General features: G+C 30.8%; 1 protein-coding gene across 1 annotated transcript in view; it reads right to left on the reverse strand.

Annotated features, from left to right (window-relative positions):
* The window catches only part of Cap-D3 (Chromosome associated protein D3), a 99,938-nt gene that overhangs the window by 15,244 nt on the left and 70,210 nt on the right, over window positions 1-14,484 (reverse strand). Inside the window, exon 4 of the mRNA XM_085812716.1 lies at window positions 14,262-14,398. Within this exon, the coding sequence (XP_085668842.1) occupies window positions 14,262-14,398 (137 nt within the window). The remainder of the gene's footprint in view (window positions 1-14,261; window positions 14,399-14,484) is intronic.

Genomic DNA, 14,484 nt, shown 5'->3' on the forward strand with positions numbered 1-14,484 from the left:
CAGGTTGCCGACCCCTGTTTTAGAGAGTAGAATTAGAGCATGTTCTTCATGCTTGAAAGCCACGTTGCTAAATTTTATTCTTTTGTGAATAGTATTCTGCAGTGTTGAGTTATTCTTGTCATTAGGCTTGTGATGCCAACCTTAGGTCAGAGACAGCTTGCGCGCTATTCAAATTGTGAAGCCGTTACGCTATACATATTTTCATTAGCTTTAGCTAATCAATTATCTTAAATTTAAGCCATAATTGTTGGCTTCTGTAAGCATGAGTTGGGCCAATTGTTAAACTTTATGACTTAATATAAGGATCCTTTACACCCTTCCCTGTCTCTGTAGTATTTACAAGGCATAGTGATAATTTGCATGTCGCCTTTTAGAGTTTTGAATCTAGTTTATGTTACCTAAGAAGACCAAACTCTATAACATAACCGGAATGAATGCCGAAGTCATCTTGCAAAACCTTAGTGATGAAAATGTATTACTTTGAAAACATATGTAGAATCTGCAGAACCATTCAAAATTAAATCTTGAAGTGTAAATTTAAAAAGGTTCTGGGAATAATGGCATATATTCTGTGCTTTGTGAACAACTGTAAATCGGCTTGTGAAAGAAATCTAGAGCGTTAACTATGTAAGTTATGGAAAAACTTCAGAATTTATCATAAAAAATGCAAAATTACAAGTAATAATAATAAAAAAAGCAAAAAAAAAAAAAAATTTTTTTTTTGCACTTAATCAAAATTTAGATGAAAATGAAATTTTAAGATTAGGTAGGTAGGTTAAAAAACACTGAAATCTTCAGAGAAAGCTAATATCCAATTTATCCATGAACAATTACTTTATGTAGCTGATAATACTGAATTATTACAAAAAACATCTACACAAAGGATAACAATTATTATTATCCTCACTAAGGCTAAAATTTGGATAATAAGTGGAAAAGATTAAATTTAAAAAAATGCATCTGGGAATGCATACAATGCTGCAAAGTAAGAGCAGCAACATCTATCTAATTTGAGACCCTCTAACAGATTGATTCCAAGCAGAATCCTCCTAAAGTAGGGCATAGATTATGCTGGTTCATTTGTTGTGAAGATGAAAAGGAGAACAGGAATAAGGCGGATTAAATGTTACTGCTGTATTTTTGTTTGCTTAGATAGAAACAACATCCATTGTCAGCGACTTATCAAGTGAAGCATTCCTAGCTGCTCTGAAAAGAGGAGAGGAAAAATATAACAAATAAGAAGTAACTGCGGAACTAATTTTATGGGTTCAAATAAAATCCTCAAAGAAGAAGTTTATTTTATCCAGTTACTCAGAGTTTCAAAGGTGGTTATCTGGTTAGGTGAAAACACAAAAGTTGGCATTCAACCCACCAGCTTCTCCACATCATGGTGGTATATGGGAGGCAGCTGTTACATCCATGAAGCTGCATGCAAAAAAAAAAAAAAAAAAAAGTGCTAGAATTCAAATTTCTACTTACAAAGAATTTCTAACTTCACTTCTAATGTTTCTAATCACACAAACTGAGGTATATCTAACTTGAGGCCAATAACACTGGTCTATAATGATACCAATGACCTAAGAGCTTTGACTCCTGGACACTTTATTATAGGGACTCCTTTAACAGCTATGCCAAAACAAGATTTAACTGAAATACAATTGACTCCATTGAAGAGATAGCAACACAGCTGATATAACCAGGGTTTTGGAAGCAGTGGTCTAAAAAATACCTACACGAACTACAGCAGCACAACAAATGAAGACAGCCTAGCAGAAATATTCATGTAAATGACCTAGTTCTCATTAAAGAAAATAATACACCTTTGGTATGTTGGAAACTTGGACAAGTAATAGAAGTGTTTCCTGAAAGAGGCAATAATGCTCGAATGGTAAGATTAAACACTGTGCATGGGGGTCTTAAACATCCTATTACAAGCTATGTCTTTTGCCAATCAAATAAGAAGACTATTAACCTTTAAGTGCCAGATTTATGTTGAACATGATTTATTATTTTTTTATTGCTTTGTGCTAATATTTTCATTTGTTTTAGTTTAACCCTTATAGTTAATTGTTAAATACAGATAGCTATAACTTGTTTTGCAAGAAGATTGGTAAGTATGATATACAATTTTGCATTTTTATAAAGATTTATGTATGTTATTCAATTTCTATATTTTTCACATAATTCTTTGCATTGGGAGGGATTTCTCGCCTCAGAATTATGGTGGTTTCCTGTAGATCAGCAGTCGCTAACCGGTGGTCCATAAAAACTTTTTGATAGTCTGCAGAAAAATTGGGATGTTATTTATATTTTTATGAAGATTCAGTTTAAAAAATGACGAATAATAAAACCTATTATGGAATATAGATTATACTTTTTTAAATTTTAGCTACTACTTTTAGCGAAATTCCTTCTGATTTTAGTGACTTTTTAGCTATTTTTGCAGGTGTATGTAGCAACATTTGAAAGGGAGTGTTGGCATCCATGGATATGCTGCTGTTATCAGTAATGTACTTTTCTTTCCTTTTGAATTACAAACATATGCTATCACACATTCAGTTTATTAATATTGCTTTGTGTTTGCCGGTTTGTTCTTGCTTTTCGTGAAGTTCCTTTACAGAGATATGGAAATGTGAAGCTTTCTGTACAAGACTTTGTATACTTTTCATATAATTTTTCAATGTAAAAGAAATATGTGTATCAGTGAGATGTTAAATAGTGTTTTAATTGTGACTCATAATCAGGAGCGTAGCCTGAATTTCCATAAAGGCATGCTGCTGAACACCAAATGTTTTGAAAATTATATTAACACATGAAAATTAGAATTACATGCATTGGAAAGTTGAATATTGTTTTTATGTATTAATATGTTGTTTTTAAGGTCTGATTTAAGGGGTTTTTTAATAATTCATATTAGTGGTCTGCCAAATATAAAACTATATATGTAGTGGTCTGTGAAGTTCTAAGGGTTGACGACCGCTGATGTAGATAGTACACCAAGCATAAAAGTAGTTTGGTTGCATTACAAAACTTGGAGGAAGCAGACACACCAGTATCTCAGATATCTCACTGTTAACAGCACTAGAATTAGACATTTAATAATATAATGGAATGCATTAGTCGAGTGGCAGAAAAACTGTTAAATTTGTAATTAAAACTAGAATAGAAGAATCATCATCATAGGGTCAAACTTACAAGACAGTTTAATATGCCAAAAGTGGGGGATCTTGATTTTTAATTTTACTTCAGCAATAAATAAAATGTCTCTATATTTACTTCAGAAACACAATCATTTACTAGTATAAATCTGTATGATCAATAATCTAGATTTGTAGCTGCCATTTTGCTTGGCATACATCTCAAAACCAAAACATTCTACTTGTCATCACTGATTTTGCACCTGCTTTGTAATTTGTATCCTTAACAACAACCCAATGAATCATTTTTTGGCTTTCAACATCCCACGACTGTCAACTCATGGCAGCTTGAGAAATAACCCCCATAAGAATGTCTAAAATAATTTTTCTTTATCAGCAGCATGGTAAACTTTTATGTTGACATTAAGCTTGGTGACAATTACAAACTTCAGCCAACTCCACTGCAAAATGTAGAGGTGTCGATGAGAAGAAATCAAACAGAAATTTCTTTCCATACACAAAAAGACAAATTTTGTCAATGATATCACCAAAAGATTATGTTTAGTGCTGTTTGACTTAACAGTAATTGATTTGTTGTTCAGATAAGCTTTAAGTATATGTAGGAAATATAAACAAGTATAATAAATAATTAAACTAATACTATAATTCAGGCTTAATTTCCTCAGAATGTGGCAGAAGCAAAACAGAATATCTTTAATAACCAATTCCATGATACATTGCCAATAATGTATAGCAAACAATTGTTAAAGCTTTATGATGACAGCCTCAAATTTGAAAGCTTTTGAATATCAAAAAAACAAAAAGCAAAATTTTCTAATTAATGGAATTCGTGAAGGTATAAGAAAAAATAGTAATAAATGGAAATTATACAGTACAAAGTCCGAGATCCAGATGTCCAATATCCAGAATTATCTAAAATCTGGATCTCAAAGGCCACTACCAACTTTTTAAAAGATTTTATTATATTTTTTTCTGTGCTGTACGTATGCACATTTGATCCCCGCCATCCCCACACATAATAAAACATGTAAAGAGTCATAATTCTTAATTTCACTTCGGCACTAAATAAAATACCTTGTTATTGAAGAAAAATAATTTTAGCATAAATTTTTATGATCAATAATTTCGCTCCGCTGCTGCCAGTCATACATCTCAAACTGAAACATTCTACCAATACATCATTGATTTTACACCTACCAATATTTTATACCCCTGATAACAACCTGGCGAATCATTATTTATTATATTTTGCTTTCATAACTGCATGTTTATCAACTCATGACAACTTGAGTAATGACTCATGGAGAGATACCTAAACAATGTTTTTTATATTAGTAATTGAGATACAGCATGGTAATCTTTTATGTTGACATTACGCTTGGCAATGATTACAGATTTAAGTTAAATGCACTACAAAATGTTCATATGAAAAATTTGACAAAAATTTCTTTCCATACGCTAAAAGTAGATTTTGTTAATGATACTCATAGGCTAAAAGATTACATTTAGTGCTATTTGAATAAAGAATAACTGATTTGTTATTCACATAAACCCAGAACAAGGGTCAGAGTTCATATGGCCACATCGGGCAGCAGAATTTAGGGAAGACAAAGGGAGGGTCTTGGTAGCAGAATTTAGGACCCAAATAGACTGCATCAGGTGGCGGCCGTCAATAAGCCTTAAGTATATATGGGAATTTATTTATTCAGAACTCAGATAAGCATTAAGCATGTGCAAGAAATAGGCGTAAGTATAATAAATAACTAAACTAATAGAATTCAGGCTTAATTGTCTCAGTGTGCGATAGAAGCAAGATAAAATTTAGCGGAACAAATTGTCTTTAATTGCCAATCTCATAATATATAGCTAAATATGTATAGTGAACGACAACTAAATTTTATGATGATAGCCACGAATCTGAAGGTTTTCCTGAAGATTTCCGATATCACAAACCAAAAGTGAAATTTTCCAATTAGCGGATTTTGTAAAGAAATGTGGAGAAGTGGTAATAAACGAAGAGGATATAAAAGAAGTTTTTCACTGTGATGACAATGCTCCTCAATCATCAATCAATTACTGGATGTCAAAATATGTAGTACGATTCTTAATCCGGAAAATACCGCTACAGACGGAGAGAAGAAAAAATTTCGATTGACAAGATAGTCCGAATTCTAGACACAGCAATTACAGGACTTAAACAATGGAACTTTGTAACTGAATAAGAAATTATGTCTGTCTATAGAATTAAAAAGAAAGTATAAGTACAAAAAATTAAGCAACTTAAACAACTTGAAAGAAATGTTTAATAAAGTAAAAAAATAAATATCAAGGTTTTTTTTTTTTTTTTTTTTTCTTTTGTAAATTTTGATACTCTTTAGGTCATAAATGCTTCATTATTTCATAAATCATGATTTCATATCTTTAATTTTATTATTTTTACATGCCATCTTACTAGATTTAAACTGATGATCTAATATCCGGAAAAATTCCAAATCTGGAATTGTGGAAGTCTGACGAAGTCCAGATCTGGAACTGCAAATAGTTGTATAACAGAAATTTGCCACTGCGATCACAATGCCCCAATCATCAAACTAACGATAAGCGAAATTTGTAGTATGGGTGTTAATCCAGAAAATAGCGCTACAAATACAGTCAAAAGTCGTTAATCCGGACTCATCGGGACTTTGGCAATTCCGGATTATAGATAATCAGTTTAAATCTGGTAGGATGGCATAAAATAAATAATTATAAAATTAAAAATATGAAACCATAATTTATGAAATAAAGAACAATTATGATCTAAAGGGTATCAAAATTTACAAAAAAAAAAAAAAAAAAAACTTAATATTTATTTGTTTACTTTATTAAACATTTCTTTCAATGTAAGTTGTTTAAGTTGCTTCGTTTTATGTGATAATACTTTCTCTCTAATTCTATAAACAGACATAATTTCTTCTTTAGTTACAAAGTTCTGCTGTTCAAGTCCTATAATTGCTGTGTCGAGAATACTGACTAATTTGTCAATCGAAATTTTTTCGTTTTTAATAACCTCTGTGTCACTTTCTACTTTATCGGAAGTGAATTATAATGACGAGGAATTTGATTTAAATCATATCAAAGACGGAGTAAATCGAGATGAAATACTACATTTAGTAAGGAATTATAAGCCAAATAAAATAAAAACATCTGCCCTGAAGATAAGGATAGTGCTGACAGATTAACTTCCAATTCATTGTGCGCCCGCGGCCTTGAAAACATCTACCCTGAAGATAAGGATAGTGCTGACGGATCAACTTCCAATTCATTGCACGCCACGTCGTCCCCCCCCCCCCGTATTCGGAATGGTTAGATCATTTTTTGCAGCAATTCCACTTTTGTTTAATGGACTTCGAAACATACTTTCGCTTTGTAGATCCTTTACATATTAGTAAATATATATCGGAAATTCTATTTGACATAATCGAAAGTTCAAGCTTACTTCTATAAAATTGCTCTAACAGTCTGCAAAAAATAATAAGTCGGATCCAATTCGAAGATTAAGGAACAACGCAATCTGCAACATTAAATAATTAGATAATTTTAGCTTAGCGTATACCGTCCGTTATACATTAAACGTGCATGCGCACACTCGCAGCCGTAAAGGTCTTATGCGCATGCGAAGAAAGTTTGTAGCTTTGAGGTCCGGATTATAGATCATTCCGGATTATGGGTGTCTGAATTAACGACTTTTGACTGTACTGAAGAAAATGATAGAGAGATTGTTGAGAATGAAGAAATGCCATTTGACAATTTAGTGGGAATTCTCAACACGCCAATTAAAGGATTTGAACTCTAGAACTCTGTAACTGAACAGGAAATTATGACTATCTATAAAATTAAAGAGAAAATATTAGAACAAAAAGTGAAGAAACTTACACTGAAAGAAATGTTTAATAAAACAAGCAAATGAATAGATGTTGAGTTTTTTTTTTTTTTTTTTAAACCTCTGTATTCCTTAAAGTCATAAAGGTTTCATTATTTCATAAACAACTATTTCATACTTTCAATTTTATAATTTCTGCATGTCATCTTGCTAGATTTAAACGGATGCTCTAAAATCCGGAATTGTCAAAGTACCAATGAGTCCGGATCTCGGACTTTGCACTGTATAACAACATTTTCATTTGGAGATTTTTAATTTTCTGCTAGATCATTCTAGACTAAACATTAACTCTTTTAAGATCTCAAGAAAAAAATTTAAGTTCAAAGAAGTACTAACGTAGTGATTCACTGTCCAAGGTACCACAGTTTATAAAATAGGTATTGAGGAATTTCAGTACCTATTGAAACATTTATGACCCATCATAAATGTGCAATATCCTTGATGACTACATGAAAAAATGAGGTGTTTGTCACAATGCACAATTGCAAATAATAGCCAAACAAAACAACAACAATTTTACTCAATATTCCAAGTGTTCAAAAGTAACATTTTGTACTGCTTATTAGCTAATCAAAAGGATGACGTTATAGAATTCTTACAAGAATATATTGTTCGTACCAATTTGTTAAATCAGTTAGTCAGATTTGCATTTTTATCCTAATTCTTCAATAACACACTGATCAATGAAATGGAGGGGAGGGGGACTTACATACAATGACTACACAAAAGAAAATTCATATAGCTTAAAAAAAGAAAAATGTTACTTCGGAAGGGGATTTAGTGCCCAAAAAAAGTAGAGATCTTCAGCAAAAAATGCAACATAAAATTCTTTATAAATTTTACTAAAAAATACATTACAAGTTCCAACTTGTTTCATGAAGTTAGTAAATTATTGGCTACAGTGAGAATGTATATTTTAAGATATCCTATAAATCAGGATTGGACAATTAGTTAATCACAAAGCAATTTTTGGTTGATCACAGCCAATGGATGATGATTTACAATGAAACTTAACATCATCCATAAAATAAAAAATTAGGAATTTTATAAAATTCATGTAAAATCAACATTTTACAGGGTTCCTACACATATCTGCACACGGAAATTAATTACTTTTAAGGAATTTTAAGGACTACTAATGAAAAAAATTAAGGGCCTATAAGCGAATGGGAACTGAATAAATTCAATTAAAAATATTATCTATGCCTGAACTTCACTTTTGTAATACCATCCTATAAATAAAAAGATCCGTAAGTAGAATGCATTATTATTAAACATGACTTAATTAAGTCTGAGAATAAAATACATGAAATTTATCAAGGAGTATTATATATTTTACAACTATAACAGCTGAACATATTTGAAAGGAGATAAGTGATATTTTATTTGCGTTTTACTAACAGTTAGTTTTATGTTGATTTTATTTTATATCTCATTTTGCCACATACTTGCTCAGTCTAGAGCTTTAGTAAATATCAGTATTTATGTCAAGCGGCACAGGTTAAATTGAGAAGTAAAATCATAATAAGCATGATTCACAACAGACTGGCTGTTGTCACTGCTGCTGCTTACATAGAGAAAGACCTGCTAATCAGAATAAACCTGAAAGGCCTGATGTAGGCATGGTTGACAAGTTCTGAAAGTTAGCTGGGCTCTGTCTGATGCCGTTAGTCAGATTTAGCTATTTACTTATGTCACACATAGACTCTCAGACTTTTATGCAATCACTGGCATTTTTTTTATGCTTTGCACTGTACCGCTATCTCCTTACTTGCACTTCACTCCGCCTGATTTGGTCGATCGGCTACAGCAGTAACACACTGGTATCTGTCGACACTCCAATTTATTCGCCATAGACATTCCTACTGGACATGCCCATCATTGCCTCATCGTGCTTATCATATGCAACTACTTTTTCGAGCTTCACCCACCTTTGAAACATCATAAAATCGAAAATCGGCACATAGATACTCCACGATAGCGCCGAGAGCGCGGAAACCTATGTGCAAACAACAATGTTTGCCTCAGCCGACGCCGTTAGTGTTGTAGCTTTGTGTAGAGTTCCAGGGGTTGTGACTCAGTTAATATACATTAAGGTTTTAATAAGCCACTAAAGCAGCAGAGGTGATAAGTTGTTTTGCATTATTTTAAGTCTCACTAGATGAGAAGAATAAGTTTTACATGAAATTTTACATTTTTGTGTTTTATCTTGTGACTATGATAAGGGTTAATGAAAGGCAATAACACCCTTTAATATGCAGAGATAATTTTTAAGGGGAAGCAGTTAGTTATAAGCAATTAAATTAGGTATAAGATAACCTAGTCATTATGGATTTACATGGCTGCTATTAAATTTTATTTTTTAACAATATTTGTTAAAAAAGGCCCTATGAAAATCTCAATCTATAATAATAAAATTTCACTGTTTAAAATACATGTAATTTATGACATTGATTCTTAAACTATATTTGGATAATTACACATTAAAAGTTATAAAACATTTATGTTTTGTAGCAACAATAATCAACAAAATATTTATGCGTCTTTTTAATTTGAAGCCTTCCCAGACATTTTGGTTAACTTATATCAATAGGCTTATGCTAATAAAATCAATTACAGCTCGAAGTGATGTAATGACAAGAAGAGTCAAATTCAAACTAAAAACATGGATTAGTAGTCAAAGACTATACACTTTAATTTCATTTTCATAGAATTCAATTCATACACTTCCTATCAATTCTGTAACAGAATTAAGCCAGAAATATTTTGACCCCCCCCCCAAAAAAAATCGGAGGAAAAAGTGTAAAATTAATTTTATAGAGAAAAACAGGGCTTAATCTTTAAAATTAGATGTGCTGAAGCCCCGTGGAACACCGTCAGGAAAGAGGTACAAAAGTAAATAAATAAAAATGACTAATAAAATCACTTATAATTAAAATATTAAATATTAATTATTAAAATAATTCAATAATTAATACTTAAAGCAATTAAATAGTTTAAATAAAAATTTAAAATATAAGATAAATTAAAATTGAATAAGTGATTTTTAATACAATTTTATTACTAAAAATAAAATTTTCGATATCAAATTTCTACTGAAATTTTGTTCAGGTACAAAAAGAAGTGCCACAGCTTTCTTATTTAGGGCTCTGAGTAGAATTATGATATATCCCCAAAACTAAGAAGTTCAAGAGCAGGTCTAGGGTGCAATTTAAGCACTGGAGGAAACTGATGTAATATTTTGAGAATTCCAAATATTCTGAGACAATTACATGGGGAAAACTCTAACCATGAAAATACTAAAAAATCATTTTTAATTAATTACATAGCTAGTTTGCTTTTGCTAAGAACTGTTTCGTAAATGGTGCTTTATAGTATTACACCTCGCTTATTTGCCACATATAATAAAAGGCCGAAATGGAACTTTACAACATCACATCAAAAAATAAAAACTTATCTCTTAACTTATCTTTTAACTTATCTCATAAATATAATTCAAAAATATTACCATTATTTAAATGAAATTTATCAATGTCACAATGTTAAAAGAAAAACTGTCGAAAAATTCCTAGATCTCGGACTTAAAATTTTCTATAGAAACAGATCTTAAAATCGCCAAAATGTTGATAAGTCACCAAATTTAGAACAGTTTAATTAAAGAATTCCCATCCCAAATAGCGAAAAGTTGTTTAAGAGCTCTTCATTAGAAAAAGTGAAATAATTTTGAAATGCTTATGTTTCACTTCTTGCTCAGAAAATTGAGTATCCCACCATTTATATTAGAAATAGGATCAAATTATAACCCATGAACCCATTCAAAAGATAATCATATTTGTCAGCAAATCACCAAAAATATTACTCCAAAATGTTAATTCACACTCAAAATGGCAGTCCTAAAAATAGACAGAAATTTCAGATGATTAAAATGAAGGACCTTCTGAAAATTTTGGCCGAAATTACAGACTTTTAAGGGCCAAAAATCGTTTCCAAAAAACTTAAGGACTCTTAAGGACCGTACAAACCCTGTTTTAATATATTGACCTCAATTTCTGAAGTTATGTACTTAATATACTAAATATTAATATAAAGAATATCGCATTAATAGAAATAAACGAAACATGCACAATACTAAAATTATTATTATAAGAATAAAAACAAATACTACACATAAGAAAACAAAATTACAAATACGAAATATAAAAGAAAATTAAGCAATAATTATCTGCAGGTAATTAAATTCCAATTTAATAATTCTGCTGTGTGTAGAGTAATTGAAAACAAGAATCGACACAGAGGACAATGACAGCTGCTTTTACCGAGCAAGTAAGATGTATCGTGCATCCGGAAAGCTGATATCTTCTCCCTTCTGTAATAATGTTGCAAAGTTACTTTTTAATTAACCACGATAGTCTATGTTAAGTTTTAAAATAAAAATAAAAAATGACAACTGGTCTGAGTTTTTCCATCATGGAAGTTCGGTGACATTACACCCGTTATAGTCAGCTAGATGCATTTTCCAACATTCTAAAAAAAAAAAAGCTGGATGCATTATCCCATATTCTAATAATGAAAAACACAAAGAATAAAAATTAAGGGGGAAAAAAAACTAATGAAATAAACAAACACATGCCAGTGTCCCTTTAATTTAAAAAACAGTTGGTTCATAGTTTGTTTACACCAATAAATCTATCAAAACCAGAAGCACAGAATAGAAATTGATGCTCATACATGAAGGTCAAAAGCTATATGACTTAACCTGATGTGAAAACTGTTACTATTTACCACTACCTACTAGCATTTAAAAAAAAAAAAAGTCCTGTTGTCAAGTTATATATATGTGACGATGGGCTGAAGAGACTGATCAGAGTTCTTCCTGTATACGTGATGCTGGGCTAGTTAAGAACGGAATCATTGCATCGCACATACGCGACGCTGGTCCTCAACAGGTTAAGAACTCAGCAAAATGTTTTCAAACAGCCCATGCTGAAGCCACTTGCAATGACTAATGCATTACTCAAAGAAAGCCATTTGTTAGCGAAAAGTAAACCATTTTCTGATGGGGAATTTATAAAGAAACTTTCTTGGAAATGTAATTCATTTTTTAATGATTTTAAGAAAAAGATTGAAATTAATGCTGTAATTAAAGATTTACAACTGTCTTGAAATACTGTGATGTAATGGGCCGGAAAAATGAATGAAAATACTAGAGAACTACTAATACTAGTTATACTAGAAAATACTAGTCATATAATGTCATCTAATTAACAGGTTTTCTTGCGAAGAATCAACAGATTAAGTGACAAACAGTTTATTTTTATTCACATCATTTTTAAAGATTATGCATCTACAGAAGAATTGTTAGTAATTTCTTTAGAAGAAAGGATATGTAGATATATTTAACCGTTTTAAAAAATTCCTTACTAATTTAAAATTACCACTTTTTAAATTAGTTTCAGTAACAACAGATGAAGCAGGAATAATAAGAGGCTGCGTAAATGGATTTAAACTTGATGCCAAAATGATAACATATTCCAAAGATTTTGAGCTACCACTAGACATTTCACCAACAAGTATTATCCAGTAAAAGATTAAATATTAGCGAAATAATCGACATTGCATTCAAAAGTGTTAATTTCATTTGAGACAGTTCCTTCAAATGGCATTTCTTTCAGCTGCAATATACTGAAGAAAAACCAGAATTATTATTCCATACCGATTTTAGGTGGCTGAGAAGAGGTAAATTTCTACAATGATTTCATGATTTATTTACTCAAATAAATAAATTAAACAGTAAGATCAAGAATGTATAAAAGGTGAAACTCAGGTCAGTGATTTAGTGTTTCTTACAGATTTTACGTCACAGTTAATTGATTTAAATTTAGAAATGCAAGGAGAAAACAGTGTAACAATTGAAATTATCAGTTGCATTAATGCATATAAAACAAAATTTACCATTTTAATAAGATGATTTTTAACAAAACAATTTGTATCACTTTTCAGATATGTTTGATCATCTGCAAAAGCATCAAAATTGTAATTATAACATTGAAAAATATACAGCAGTAATTAACTCTCTGACTGCTTATCCCGCATTTCTATGGGCAACATACATTGTCATACCTTTTTTCCTCTATTAAAAGTGTATCATGCTGTTTCAGTGTTTAACCGTCAGTAACACATTATGAGCAGTGTTTAGACTTTAAATTACCTCCCCCCCCCCAGACAGATGGGATTGATTGCCTGCAAAATTTCATATATTTGCATAAAGTTTTCCAATTCAATTGATATGTAGATTTCAAATATGAAACAAAAAATACACAATTTTTAAAGCGATTTTGTTTAAAAAATGAGTGGTCTGAGGGTTTAAAAGGTGACTGAAGATGTTGGGATCAAATATCATGATTATAAAAAAGTTAAGTTATTGTGCAGATGAGAACTTTAGAATGACCAAATATTTATGAAGGGAAAATATTTTTAATACCTTCTTCCAGTCTATTAAATATACTTGCAATAACTTTTTAACTAACACCAGAAAAAATATTTGCCATTAAAAGATAACTTTTATAACTAATATATCTAGAACACGTATATAAATATATTTGGCCCACCAGCAGTCAAGCAGTAAAGTCGCTGAACATTGGTAGTTCAATCCGATGTTTGAATTCCACAAATGAGCTGGCTGCATGGTTGTTTTCGAGGTTTCCCCAAGGCATCCCTCCCCTTAGGCAGATAGCCCTCGAAGCTTTGCCGTAATCGCATAAACCAAACCAACCTATAAATATATCTTAATATCTAGAATTAACAAAAATTCCTAAACTTACTGGCACTTTTCTGCAACTAATAGTAAAGTTGAGAAAACTCATTTTGCTCTCAATTTTTATCAGCATCAAAATAAAAATTCTAAGATATATTATACAAAGTGGATGTCAATGAATTTAGCATTTAAATAAGCTTCATATGAATTATTTTAGGTAGTTTTCTGTTGTCAATACCAGCTTCAGAAATGCGCATATTTGTGTTTGTATATATGTGTGCAAACACATACACATATATGTACACGCATACATAAATTTCTGAATTCAGTCATAATAACAGAAAAGTATCTTATTTTACTAAATTGATTAGTTTTTAAATTTAAAAAAAATAAAAATTTCTTATTATAATAAAAAAGTGTCAAATACCTCAGTAATTTCTGATGAAAATTTTGAAAATTCCTCTTGATTTTCAAGATGCTTTTCAATTTTATGCAGTACTTCAATTGTTATGGGTATCAGTTCCACAGGAACAACAAATTGCAACAAGTTTCTCTTAAATATATCTGAAAATTTTAATAACAAAATTAAAAGGCATAAAATATTAAACAAATATAAATTTATATTAAAAAAACATACATTATTCCTACCA

Source organism: Stegodyphus dumicola, chromosome 3, assembly GCF_044657685.1.
Source record: "Stegodyphus dumicola isolate Sdum_Otavi_A_Nest chromosome 3, ASM4465768v1".
Classification (NCBI taxonomy): domain Eukaryota; kingdom Metazoa; phylum Arthropoda; class Arachnida; order Araneae; family Eresidae; genus Stegodyphus; species Stegodyphus dumicola.